The 13860-nt window shown below is 42.7% G+C and overlaps 2 protein-coding genes across 3 annotated transcripts in view; both read right to left on the bottom strand.

Moving 5' to 3' along the window:
* The window catches only part of BEND5 (BEN domain containing 5), a 31307-nt gene extending 19173 nt beyond the window's left edge, over positions 1-12134 (bottom strand). For both annotated transcript variants that reach the window (XM_084211494.1, XM_084211493.1), the window contains exon 1: positions 11861-12134. In XM_084211494.1, the coding sequence (XP_084067620.1) occupies positions 11861-12080 (220 nt within the window). In that variant the 5' untranslated portion in view covers positions 12081-12134. The remainder of the gene's footprint in view (positions 1-11860) is intronic.
* Positions 1-13860, bottom strand: part of AGBL4 (AGBL carboxypeptidase 4) — a gene marked incomplete at both ends in the record, with an annotated part of 878788 nt that overhangs the window by 335065 nt on the left and 529863 nt on the right. The window lies entirely within an intron of this gene.

Below are 13860 nucleotides of genomic sequence, written 5' to 3'. Positions count from 1 at the left end.
TTTGGTATTTTCTTGGAATTTAAGAATAAATGAATCCATATTGAAAAGGGAAAAAAAAAAGAAAACCACCAACATTTTCTGTGTTTATGTATTTTGGGGTATTGGATGGATTGAGGAATCCTTTGCTAAAATATGCTCTCTCAATCCCTTGGAGGAAGAACAGAACATGGATACTGCAGAGCTAGCTTCTCCAGACTGCTTTGCCAAACCATCTTCCACAGGACATGCAGATGACCTCCTTCTTCATTTAAAGAATTCAGATCAGCTTCTGTCCTCTGAAATAACCCTTGGCCTCACAACCAGATGGACAAAACCCTTACTTGACACAGTTAACAAATTTGTCTGCTGACAACTCACTGAGGTCACCAGACGCCAGAACCACACAGCAACTGGACAGGGACACAAGGTATCCTCCCCACGGCAGGGAAAAGTGACTCTTGAAACAATCAAGGACAGGGGTCACAGAAGAGTAAGTGCCTATGCAGACTACAGAAGTCAGCAAATACTTTCCACTGAATAAACCAATATTGAAACAAAAACAATTTGGAAGAACAGTAATACTTATCTTGGATTTTGGCTTTTAAAGTCAATTCAAAATGGTTAATAACACATTCTGCGCACTGAACAATGAAAATGAAAGAAAATACTTAGTTTGGGGTCAAAGAGAACAAATGCAAATTATCTGAATTCTTCATTCTTTCCACTCTCCACTCAATTTCAGTTTGTTTATGAAATTTATGTTTGCAAAACTTCACTGGTTTTGAAGTTTGTTTAGACATCTCCTTACAAATGCTTAGTTTGTACATTGCTGGCATGTAACTATCAACACAGCTCTCTTTCTGTTCATTTGACTTTTTGGTTTTACTGCTTATCTGTACATGAACCAATAAGATGAAAAAAGGAACTGTATTCTCCACACACAAAATTTGAAGAAACAATGAGTTTATATAAGTTAAAGCTCAGGAACTTTCAATGCATTCAGTAAGCAAATAAATGTTCCTCTGCCTTCCAACAACAATACATGTAATATTTTTTTACATATGCTGTGGTCTTTGAAAGCTTTTTTATACCTAACACAATCCAACCAGTGTGTTGAATATGAAAAGGCCTTTTGTTCTTTTTCTTTTTTTTAAAGTGCATTTCTAACCTCTGTTGTCTTCTGCATTAGCTGCAGATAGAGCCAGAAAAATCTCATTCTGAATTTGAGATTAATGCTGGAGTTCTGGCTCTTGTTCTGTAAATATTAATGGAATTTGGGAAGGGGTGGGAGGGAGAGAGTGGAGACTGGGGGAAGGGTAGGAGAAACATGAATATGCATTTTTAGCAGTTCTCCTTAGGATTCTTTGTCTCTTGTTGTGGCAGCAAACAAAGGACAGGTACAAAAGAATAATCCAGCAAAAAACAACACACATGTGATTTTGAGCCACAAGAAAACCAGGATAGGAACCAAATATATGTTCAAGCTCTAATTCAATGCCTGAGGCTACATAAGAGAGAGAAGGGCAGCCTAAAAGCATTGCAACTCAGAGCCTCATTTTGTAACGACCTAAATAATTTGTCTGGACTTTGTTCCCAGTCATTTAAACCTTGCTAGAAGTTAAAAATTACACCTTCCCCTAGGTGGCTATGATCAACTTGTTATAAAGTTGTGTCTATTGTTTTCCCTAGATATGCAATGAGTGGTTCAGTGTTATCAATTACTGAGAACTAGCACTTAACATACTTAATTAGGCACTCATAACAAAATATGCAGAGTGGAATGCACGATACAAGAATGGATTCCCTCTGTTCTTTAGGAAGGGACATTCTGAAAGACACATGTAAATTAGGAAAAATTGCTTTTGTTCACAGAGAACCTGGTATTCTGTGATTCAAGATAAAGAGCAAAGCGTGCTGAAATAACCATGCTCCAAGGAAAGGTCAGACTTGGAGAGATCTTGGCAGTCAGCTCCTCATGGTACTGAGGTGCAGGGCTCAAGAGCCAGGGCACATGACAGCGTCTCTCTCCATCCAGCCTTCGGGAACAGGCAGTCAGGAAAAAGTGAACTGCTGAGGAATTCCAGAGTGCCTGGGAACACACTTGGCCTCAGCTCAGTGCTCAAAGAAAGAAAAGCCAAAAAAGCAACTGTGCATTTAAAAATCTCTATCAACTAGCAAAGGATAAACTGTTCCTGGAATGCTTTGTTCAATGAGGCCCTCATTTCAGTGTCAGGATGGGTGGATCCAAGCCAAAAGGTAACAGCTTCAAGTCCAGAGGGGAAGGGAACTGAGGCAGAGAAAGCAACTTTAACAGGGCAAGGAGTTGGTTAAAACCAACGAGAAATATGTTAGTGCTCTAAAACTTAAAACCCTGTTGTGCAATGTAAAATAAAACTATGAAAATCTCAAAGCCCCCTTAAAGTAGACCTTACTTTCTAATTTAAAAATAAGGACCGAACAAACTAATCCCTTCAAAAGAGTTCAAATGCTGATTTTTTCCCATCTTTGGAATGAAAGCTGGAAAAATAAAGGAAGAGAGCTCTGCACTCCAAATGGATGAGAGATGGCAGGTCTGGTATCAGTCCAAAGAAGGGGCTTGGCAATGCCATAAATCTTAGAGTAATAAAATGAAAGAACCTTGAACAGAATTCGTCCTTCCCCTAAGCCTTCAAAAAAATTCCACTCCTTGTGAAAAATGATATGCTGACAGATGAAAAAACTTACCATCAGCCTTCCCATTTCCAGGCATGTACCCAGCACATATGGACAACACCTGCACAAGATTCCCCACACATTGCAGCACTGAACTGGTTTGGTACTGATTCAGCCAGGTTGCTTCTACAGAGAAGGTAAGATCACCTGCCTGGGCAGGCTGTGCCCTGGTTACAGATCAGGAAAAGCAAGAGATGCATAAGAACCAAACAAACACACCAAGCACAACAGGGCATGGATTCCTAAGTGCCACTTACACACAAATAAACAATATTCAGTACTGCTGTGACTGAGAAGGAAAACAGCATGATAATAATAATATTTTTTTTAAAAGCCACCTAGGTTATTTGAAGCTGGAAAAAAAAGAACTATAAATTACTTTCTTAGCTAATTTAATGCAAACATTAAAAAGGAGGACTGGAAGAGGAAGAAGAGATGAGATTTCAGAAAATGTAATGATCCTGCAGGCTCAGAAGATATTCAGGATGCAAAGCAAAAAGAAATGTACTTCACAGAAGTACACTGAGATTATGACCACTACTAAAGAAGAAACTGAGAATGACAGTAACAAACACAGGCCAACAGACAGCAGCAGAAATGCAGAAGTTATTTGAAGAGGACAGGTGCCATCAAAATCAATGCAGCTAAAAAAGGGAGGAGTGTGCAAAAGTGGGGTCAACCAGGTGCTGGCAGAGTCAATTCAGGATTTGGATAGTAAAATTTACTATATTGTTTTGCTCCTTTTTTTTTTTTTTTTTTTTGGAGACTAGAGGACAGCTTTGCAGCTTTGTTGGAAGGACAGAGAAAAATATTCCAGAAATAAGCACTGGGCACAGTGAAAGCATTGCATTTCAGAAGTGTATTTAGTTGGACATAAAGGTAGAGCTGAGTGTAAGCAACAAAGCAGATGAGGAGTAAGAGACAGCAAGATTTTGGGCTGGGAATGACAAACGAGATTATTCCTCCTCTTGACTCCAAATTCAAGACAAATGGACAAAAATTGTAGGAAAATACATTGGGACATCCTAAGCATAAGCTGAAAAAGATTTCTGCTAAGGGTGTCAGAAAGGGAAGCTGACAGAAAATGTGAGAAAAGTTAGCAATAAAAAGGCAGAGCTGAGAGATGCCATCATCTGGGCTTGTATCACTCCCAAAATTTTAAGAACTGAGTAGTTCTGCAGCACTTCACCAGAAAGAGAAAATGACAGCAACGCACAAATGAGTGACTGGAAGGTTGTCTTCAGAGCACAAAGAAGAGTGAGCAAAGAAGTCAGGGAAGAACAACACATCAAGCAGCACTGTGACAGGCAGGGCTGATAAGCACAGGAAGGTGAAGACATGCACTTGAGGAACTGGCCCAAAAGGCTGCTAAATCTTGTGAAGTGAATTTCAATAATGTCTGAAGAATAGGAAATAGGGTGAAAATAATTCTTAATCAAACTGGGGGAAGGCAAGCTAGAAAGGTCTTAAACCACTGCTTGACAGGTTTAGAGATGATGGGTAAGAAGGATGATGTGCCAGGAGCTTGAACTACCAGGACTGCTCACTGATGATGGAGAGAAAGCCACACCTGCTTTGTACAAAGGCACTAAAGAAGGGAGAGAAAGATTAAGGAGCCAAAATCCTACAGAAGCAGAGCACAGATTATATAAACCTCTTAAATCCTCTCTGAAGTCTTACATCAAGTCTGGCTCTTGCTCATTAATATTTAATACAGTAACACAAGTAAATGCACAGAGCATGGACCTGCTGCTGCACTCACAAAACCCAAAACAAACTAAAACTAAAAAAACAACCTACCATGCCAGCTACTGAAGCAGATAATGTTGAGGTCTCAATGCAATTTTTCTTCCAGTGGAACAACTGAGATACCCAGTCTAATTCTGGTAGGAGTGACAGTTATTGATGTGGCCACCTATTTGTACTCAAATTTCTAATGCACATGAGGACACTCAAGCATTTTGTAATATTCTCCTTTTGCATGTGCTCACTTATCAGCAGATTGTTCCGATCTACAGTCTTGAGTATCAGCCCAGATACTTTGCTACAAGAAAAACCTACATCTATTTCTTTCTTTAATTTCCATCATAAATAGAAAATCTATTTTTCAGTTCAGAAGTGAATACAAAGTCTCATCAAAAATAGTTAACCAAAGGCAACACAGCTCAAACTAATACAACTAAAAACAGTCATTACTCTTTGTCAGCGAAACTCTCCCTTTCATTTAACTTTCAGTGATACTAGAACTTGGCTGCAGCACAAACACATGGAGCTGGACAATCAAGTTATGAAAAGACTACTCTGAGAAACAGGAAATCAGGCTCTCTACAACACTGAGGATAGTTTTAATCCCGGATCCAATATTTACTTAAGTCCTGACCTTGAATAATTCAAACTTTTCATCTTACTGTCCCCATCTAGCTCACTGAAGTGTTGTACAGATTTGTTAATATTTGTACAATACTCTGCACATGTCAAACACAAAGGATTACAGCTATTATAGAACAACTCTCTTAATCCTTTCTGAAACAAGTACACTAATACAGCATTACCATCATATTCAAAAGAAACCCTGAAAACAAGCAGGATGTGAAAATGCCATCCTTTACATCCTTCCTCTGCACCTACACATGAAACTCAGCTATGGGCATTACTTTTCAAAAATTGGAACATGATAAATATTTTACAAAAAATATTTATAACAAAAGCTATGTATTTCTTTAAAAGTTCAAAAGCTCATTTAAAGAGATCATCAATCCCAATGACAGCTATAATTTGTCAATCTGGCTGCCCTCACCAGTCCATCTGTATTACACTGTACAATTATATTGGGAACAAACCCTGTGATGATTTGATGATCACACAAAGCCATGGAGATGCTGCCCACGAGCTGTCCAGCAGGTAAAGCAGCAGCCTACACAGAACACTCCAGGAAGGCTCCACAACATCCCTGCCCAAGGAATAAGCTCACTATAGAAACAGAGGGTAGATTCATGCATTTTTTCAGTTTCCATACAAAAAATGACAATGTGGTTCAGCCTCTACTATTTTTAAAGGAATTCTTTAAAAACCACAAATAATCGACTGACTGGCACTTAGGCAATACACTGGAAAAAATGTTTTACTGTTAAATTATGAAAACAAAAACATTAAGTTACATTTTCTCCCTTTTCACTCCCTTGCAAATTTTAGCATATTTTAATTAGTTTTAGTTACCATAGCTACCATAACCATACTATCTTTGAAGTCAATTTTATTAAAATCCTGAATTTCATGTTTTTACTGTGTGCTAGCTGAGCTTATACAACATTTACAAGTATAAGTGATGTTAAGTGGTGCAACATAATACTAAGACCACGAAAAACAACCATAGTGTAGGTCACCTGTATGTCTTAATGTCACAAAAATAAATTAGATTATTTCTGACTATTAAGGCACAGCAAAAAGGAAACGTGACTGACGAACAAGCAGGTCAGTTGAGAAGGGTTAAAGACAAACAAACAAAAAAATGTATATTCAGCATAAGCAGGGTAGTACATGAAATGAGGAAATTAAATGTAAATGCAAAATCTTCTTGCACAGATAAATCCCAGCCTTTTAATCAATTTTTACTGGCATTTTAGCCTGCTGATGACATCACCACTCTCATTAGGGTTATTCCAAACCACTACCTAGAAGTTACAGTTTTAAAAGTTCCAAAATTTTTTTGCTGCTGCCATTTAGCTTCGTGTCAATGTGCCATAATAAGGCTTCAACACTGAACAAACAGAAACAACACCAAAAAGACCCCACAATATTGTAGCTTTGTGGAAGTCCTTCATATCTCAGAGATGGTCCTACACTAGAATTTAGAAGAAGGGAAAAAATTCCTCCACTCTTCATCTTACATGAGTTAAAAATAAACCAGAAATGGATCAAATACAAAATGAGTGTGAAATTTAGCTTTAAATATTTTTCATGAATACTGCCACACTTGTGTTCAGGACTATATTTAGGAGTGCGAAGTAGTTGGTTACTCTGTTACAGAAAATGATTTGCTGAACCTCTGGGTACAGCCATCTCTTTTACCTGCTGAAAAGGTAAAAACACAGCAGCAGCACGTCAGCTAAGGATGACAAAGTAGGCCATGCACATCAAATATCACAGTAAAAATTTTAAAAATGAAAAAAAAAGCCATTCTGAACAAGGTTACTTCAGCACTGCCTGAACTGCTGGGCTTAGCTTCTCCCAATAACTGGAGTGGGCCCTTGGCATGGCACAGGAGGTGACACCACTGTTAGGGACAGCTGGACATGCTGCTCAAGGGCAGCGACACAACAGCTCATCTCAAGTACTCCCAAACTAGTCCAGGAAAAATCAAACAAATTAAAAAGAGCCTGTGAGGAACCACTACCAGTACTGGGAGGTTTCTTACAACCTTTTCCTGGCACTTCTTTAATCAGAACAACCCTTGGGATGGCCAGAGAAGCATCTGCAGGTGCTTTGACATTTTTCCTGGTGCCATTTCTCCCCAGGTCTCTGTCACACACCATCCAAGCAATGCATCCCAGCAGGGGACAGGCACAGAGATTCCTGGGAACAAAGAGTCAGCTGTCCCTACCACAATGGTTCATTCACCCCACTGACTGCCCTGGGAAAGGAAATGGGACATATGGAGCATGCAGGAACATGGGATGGAGCGTGGAGACAGTGGCCACAGCCAGGACCTGCTTTAGGTACTCCCCAAGCTGAATGATGCAAGGAGGAAAATTCTCAGAGAAGCCCAAGACTACAAAAATACCAATAAAAGCTTGGACTTAAGTATTACACATCAAGACAACTTCCTGATCTAAATTTTGTATATTCTTGATATAATCTAAAATCTCTTATTGCAAATTTTTCACGTGTTCCAGAATTTGACAAAGGGTCTTTCCTGCATGAACCTTCTATAGCAAAGAAGCTTGGATTCACACTAAGAAGTTGAAACACTCTCAACCTTAGGCAAAACTCAGTCCTAGAAACATCTAATTTAAAATCTTTCTCTGAACAGATACTTTACATCCTTCTGAAATACACAGTAAAACATCTCACCATGAGCTGCACAGGCTCTTAAAACAACAACAAAAAATCACATAACCTACTCCAATAAAAAGTGGAGCATAACATTTTATAAAGGGGCAAGAAAGGATAGGGATGCACCAGGTATTAACACATTTGCTGGGGCAGCTAAGGAATTGCTGAGAGAATCTGATGGAGATATGTTTGCTATGAAAAGTGTGGGTGGGAAATGTTGAGGGCAGCAGCTCGAGAGCACAATCATTTACTGTAGTCAGGAAAGAACACCTCCTAGGAGAAGACAGTCATTATTAACTTGTTAACAAACATAGCCTGAAGTAGGGAACTTTTAGAAGTCTCTGAAACTCAATTCATTCCACCTAATATTAATCAGCTAGAAAAGAAAGAAAAAGCTCCAATGGAGTCATCTAAAGATCATGCTGCTCTAAGATGCATATGCTCAGAGATAACATTCTCTAGTGACTATTAGACAAGTGTGGAAAAGCTGCACGTGGCATATGTGTGTCAATGACAGGGACCAGAAAGAACAGCTTTGGAGCATTTTGAGGAGAGGACAGAAAAGAAGAAAATGGAAGGTGTAGATTATCAGGAAGACAGACCCAAGCTCTTCCTAAAAAGCTGTCTGCTATTTTTGTATTCTCAACAAGACAGACCAGCTAACATCACCTCAAGACTGCTCTGTAGTCAAACTCCAGGCTGCTGAGCTCCATCTTCCAGTCAAGAGGCAAGGAAAATTATTCCTTTATTAGTACATAGCATCGGCTGCTGCTAGCCAAATGGTGAACTTGTTAAGGCTGGGGACACTGACTTTAATATGCCTTCTGTGGCTGGAAGGTCTACAACTATCTGAGTCAGGTCAACCTTTCTGGTTTGAGCCCTAGTCTTTGGCTAATTTTTGATAAAGTGGAAGGTTCCCAGGCCAACACATCCCAGCAGTTTCAGCAGCTCCCAGTCATGCACACAGGGACACAAGGGAAGGCACAGCTGCTCAGAGCTCATCTACAGCTCTCCTCTAACACCATCACACTACTCACCACAGAATAAAAGACAAGAACATTTTTCTCCACAACATACCAAGTCTCTCACAATTACCTGATGATCTGAGCATGTCCCTACACACTTCCCTCTTTTATTTTTCATTTTTGAACTTATGATGCCTTTATGCTCTGCAGAAACAATATCCCTCACAACTGCATTGGCTTCCAACCATCCAACCTCAGCACAAAGGATCAAAGAATTCCTTCTAGACTCTCTCAAAAGAGGACAATTGTTTTATGAACCTTTCACACAACCAGTGCTTCAATAAAGCTTTGCATTATGGGGATAAACCTGTATCTAGGCCTGTATGAATTCCTACATTACAAGGGTTGATGTTTGAAAGGCATCAAAATTTTTTTAGACATAATAGGAAAGGAAAACTTTTTAAAAGAAAAAAAACATTACTATGTGTCTTATATCTGTGTTTTTTCTTTCCTTCTTTTCTTCAAGTTGCTAGAAAGGAAAAACAAATGGATCTGTTTATCAAACTATGACTAATTTCTACTGCATGGACAGTGTTTCATCAGGAAAATATATATATAAAAAGCTAGAACTTTGCTTATTGGAGCAGCTTAACATGAAAGAAAATTGGTCAACATTCAAACTGCAAAAGAACACTTTGCAGGCTCAAAAAACCCCATTTTCCCCTCTTATTCTTTTTTGTTGTCTGTTTGATTTAATTTCTGTAGCATAACTTTGATCCTGAAACCTCTTCCTAATGAGGAATTCTTGGATCAAAGCAGTAAACCCCTAAAGTCATTGATGTATGGTTTGTGCAGTTAAGGGTTCCTTCCAAAGAATTCAAAATCAACTACGTATATTTTAAATATAAAAAAACTTTATACACATTATTTACCTTATTACTAAGATGGGCTGAAAACCTTTGGAATTACAAGTTCTGTACTGGTATGGGAAATGTTACTGCAGACTTGGAAAATTATTTTTAACTAAATAAGCAGTTTGTATAACATTACACTTGCAATGTTTGCCACAAAAACTTGTCATAAACTGAGTTAGTCACTATAAAGCAAGAATTGTGCTATGATGTCTTCATGGAAGACTAAGTTTTCCCTCCAAGGTTTTTAACCACAATAAAACAAAAAACCAATATTAACATTTTGGGGAGAAATGACAACTTTAGAAGTGACCCTTGGTATATGACTTCTGTTGAATTTACCTAAGGTATTCTTACATGGTACAGAGTGGAAAGAAGTAGAGAAGTAAAGACTCATTTGGTGTTCAAGTGAGAAGTTTTCCAAGAATGCAAAACACAGATCTAGTCAGAATATATTGAGATGTGAGAGCTGTAATAAAGACAGCTGTGTGTTTCCTTGTGTTCCTGGCTCAACAGGAGAATTTCCTGTAGAAATTAGAATCTCTGGAGAGCAATTAGTGCAAATCACTAATACAGGTAACAAGTCCTGTTCTCTGAAGGAAACAGTGTATATTGGTTTGTTCTGTTCAAGATACATGAAACAAAGAGAAACTGTACAGAAAAATTCAGGAGGGCACATCTTGGGCAGATACAGCCTCTGCCTGGAACAAGGAAACTGGCAAAAATAAGCACTTGCTGCTGGAAAACTGAGGCAACCTGGTGGGCTCAACATTTGAGCAAAGAGTCTATTTCCTAATATCTCTTTGGAGCACTTTAGTTGTGTTGAGACAGAGAGGAGGAACTGAAAGGGCACTGCTGCTGCAGGTCTCCAGTGGGATAGAGGAAGGTGAAGTGCAATGGGATATTGCTGGTGGGAAGAGGCCATGCAAACCCTGGACACTGGGATTGGTCTCTTCCATGGATCTGACAGGGAACCTGCAAGAAACACTTCACATGCACTCCTCTGCTACAGACAGGACAGCAAAAACATGAGCTGGCACAGGACAACAAAAACTTAGCAGAAGAATCCACTCCTCTGCTAGATGGCCTAACTAGTTCTCCTGAACTTCTGGAGTTGCAAATACTGAGAAACTGGAAAAGCTTTGCAGGGAACTTATGTTTGGATGTTCTTGGTTCTTTTGAGGTATTTGTTTATGGCCAATACCAGAAACAGGATAATGGCAAAAGTCACTGGCTGAGCCAGAAACAAACTGGGCCACCACCAGTCTAAACTGGCTCAGGAACAGCTAACTTCTAAAAATAAAATTAGAAAATTACCAGTTTTAGGTGACTTTAAAACCAAGTCGCTCTGTTTAGACAACAGAGCTCAGCACTGCCTTCTAAGAGCTCAAGACTAAACAAAAGAGTTTTTTAAGCCCATTCCATATTTGGGGAAATAGACATAACCCGTACTTCGCCCGAACTGAAAAAGTCGGGATAAGAACCAGCGTCCTGTTTGCTGCCCAGACTGACATTTCAAATGGTCATTAAAGTCTTTCAAAAGCCTATTGGGCAAGTCCACACTAACCAGCAATTTGCTACAACCACCAAACTTCCTTTCCATGCCATCTATGACTATGGCAGCGAGGAAACTTACACCAAGTCTTCAAGGAAACACTCTGCCAGAGTCACTGTCTGGGGGCAATGCATTAACAGCACTATCTCACCAGGGCTGAACACCTCCAGATGGCCAAAATACGGGGTTATTTCCCAGTACACGCTTGAATCGGTCCCCTTAGCTTGGAGACATTTGTTATCTTTAAACACGAAACAAACCAAAGGCAGCAAGCCCACGCTTAACAAGGGCAGTACCTGGAGGTCTGGCTCCACTATTGCCTTCCAATTGGTGAAGTCACTTAAACTAACAAAGCGGACATAAAACAGCACCCCTCAAAATTGGCAACAACTGCAAAGGTACACAAATGACTCCATGCACTATAAATAAGCCGTAGACGAAAACCCAAACTTTTTTTTTTTTTTGGTTCAGCCTCCACCGCCCCCCTCCCCGGGTACCGCGGGGGCATCACGGGGGGAGGTCGCGGTTATTGTGGAAACCGAGCCTTGGGCCCCCTCCCCGGGCCCGGGGCCGCTCCGAGCTGCCCCTCCCCACCCCCGGCCCTCGCCCCCTGCCCTCCCACCCTCCCTCCCTCAGCGGGGAGGGGGCGGCATCGCCCCCCCCGCCGCGGCCCGGCCCGCCCTCACCTGCCAGCGCCAGGATCTGGGCCTTGTGCAGCAGCAGGCGGTCGCCCCACTCGCCGGGGCTCTCGTCGTCCTCGTCCGCCGCCTCCTCGGGGTTGCGGTACACGGTGTAGACCTTCTGGTTGTCGAAGTCCTGCTGGGAGGTGGGGCTGAAGTCCCGCACGCGGGACACGGGCAGCGCGTAGCACACGTTGTCCTCCAGGAACCGCACGAACGCGTACATGGTGCGGGGCGGCCGCGCGGCTCCGCGCCCGCCGCCGTATTGTTCCTGCGGCCGCCTCTGCGCTCGGCTGAGCGGGCCTGGCCGCGCCGCCCGCCGGGCCCCAGACGGCGCCGGCCAGGCGCGAGCAATCCAGCGCGGAGCGACGCGAGCGGGGCGGGCCCGGGCGGGGGCAGCGGGAGCGGCCGCGGCCCCGCTCGGTGCCCGCCGCACGCAAACAGCGCCGCACACGGCGCCCCGCTCGGCCCCGCACGGCCCCGGCCCCGCTCGGTGCCCGCCGCAAACAGCGCCGCACACGGCGCCCCGCTCGGCCCCGCACGGCCCCGGCCCCGCTCGGTGCCCGCCGCACACAAACAGCGCCCCGCCCGTCCCCTCACGGCCCCCCGCCCTGCTTGCCGCCACCCTGCGGGGTCCGCACTGCCCCGGCACCTCCGCCGGGGACGCGGGTCCCGCCTGGCACGTCCCGAGCTTGGCCCCAGGAAGGGCCTCGGGAAGGTGTTTTTGCCCCCAAGTTGAGGACTCCGTACACGTGTGCCGCAGAAAGAGGCTTTGTTCCAGAGAATCATGGAGTGGTTTGTGCTGGAAGAGGCCTTAAGGATTGTCTCGTTCCACCCCTGCTGCCCCAGGCAGGGTCAGCTTCTGCTGGACCAGGTTCTCCAAACCCCATCTAGCCTGGCCTTCAGCACTTCCAGGGATGGTGAATCCATGACTTCACTGGACAGCCTGTACCACCTTGACCACCCTAAAGAATTTTTTCCTGATAGCCAATGTAAATCTGCACTCTTTCAGTTTGAAGCTGTTCCCCCTTGTCCTGTCACTACACGCTCTCGTAGTAAATCTCTCCTCATCTTTCTTCCTAAGCCCCTTTCAGGTGCTGCAAGGCTATAGTAAGGTCACCCTGAAGCCTTCTCCAGGCTGAACAATCCCGATTCTTTCCTCCTTGGAGGGATGCTCCATCACTGATCACCTTTGGAGGAGAAAAGAGGAGTGACACAGTGGGATTTGTTTCAAGGGCCAGGGCAGAGCCAGCAAGAGTGCAGGAAAAAGAGACAAGTGTGACCTCTGTGAGGAGAGTGGGTCCTTCCTGGGCTGACAACAGCACACAGAACCCCACACTCATCTGCCACTTGGCAACAGCACTTGAGCATCAGCTTTTACATGAAGGTCCTCATGGTAATGCAGAACCACCTGCAGTCCATCATTCCGTGCCCTGGGGGTTGCTGGAAGAGCACAGAGCTCCCCTGTCCTCTCCCAAAAGAGCACAGAGAGCTGAGAAATGCTGTGCAGGTGTGTCAGAACAAGGCTTAGAGACAGCACAAGTTTTATCATGAATTCCCAAACTTTTGGAGACTCTTAGATACAAAGTATGGATGTTTTGAGGTTCACCTATGAACAGGGTAATGTGGCAAAATTGCTCATGGTTCAGAGCAAACTCATACTTCTGTTAGTCCTGAGATCTGTTTTACCCAACCAGACTTAGGAACAAGACAATCACATGGGGAGAAGTATTTGATGTAAAAAGAGAGAAAAAAAAAAGAAAACCCTGAATGAATACGAGAGAGGGGCATCACCAGTTTTTTGTTTGCAAAACACCCACACAAAATGAAACCAAAATACGTCGTCTTTGTGGGTTTTCATATCCCTGGGCATTTGCAGTATTATCTGTGCCCATTGCACTGAATAAAACCACACTGCACTTGTTTTTCCTGGTTATGTTTTATAAACTTCCTCCTACATGGGCTCAGACCACAAGCTGGAAAACATGGAGTTCAGTTTTGACTGA

Source organism: Fringilla coelebs (genome assembly GCF_963513975.1).
Source record: "Fringilla coelebs genome assembly, chromosome: 9".
In the NCBI taxonomy this organism is placed as follows: domain Eukaryota; kingdom Metazoa; phylum Chordata; class Aves; order Passeriformes; family Fringillidae; genus Fringilla; species Fringilla coelebs.
Note: the sequence above shows the minus strand (reverse complement) of the source record. Positions and strands in the feature narration are given on the sequence as shown.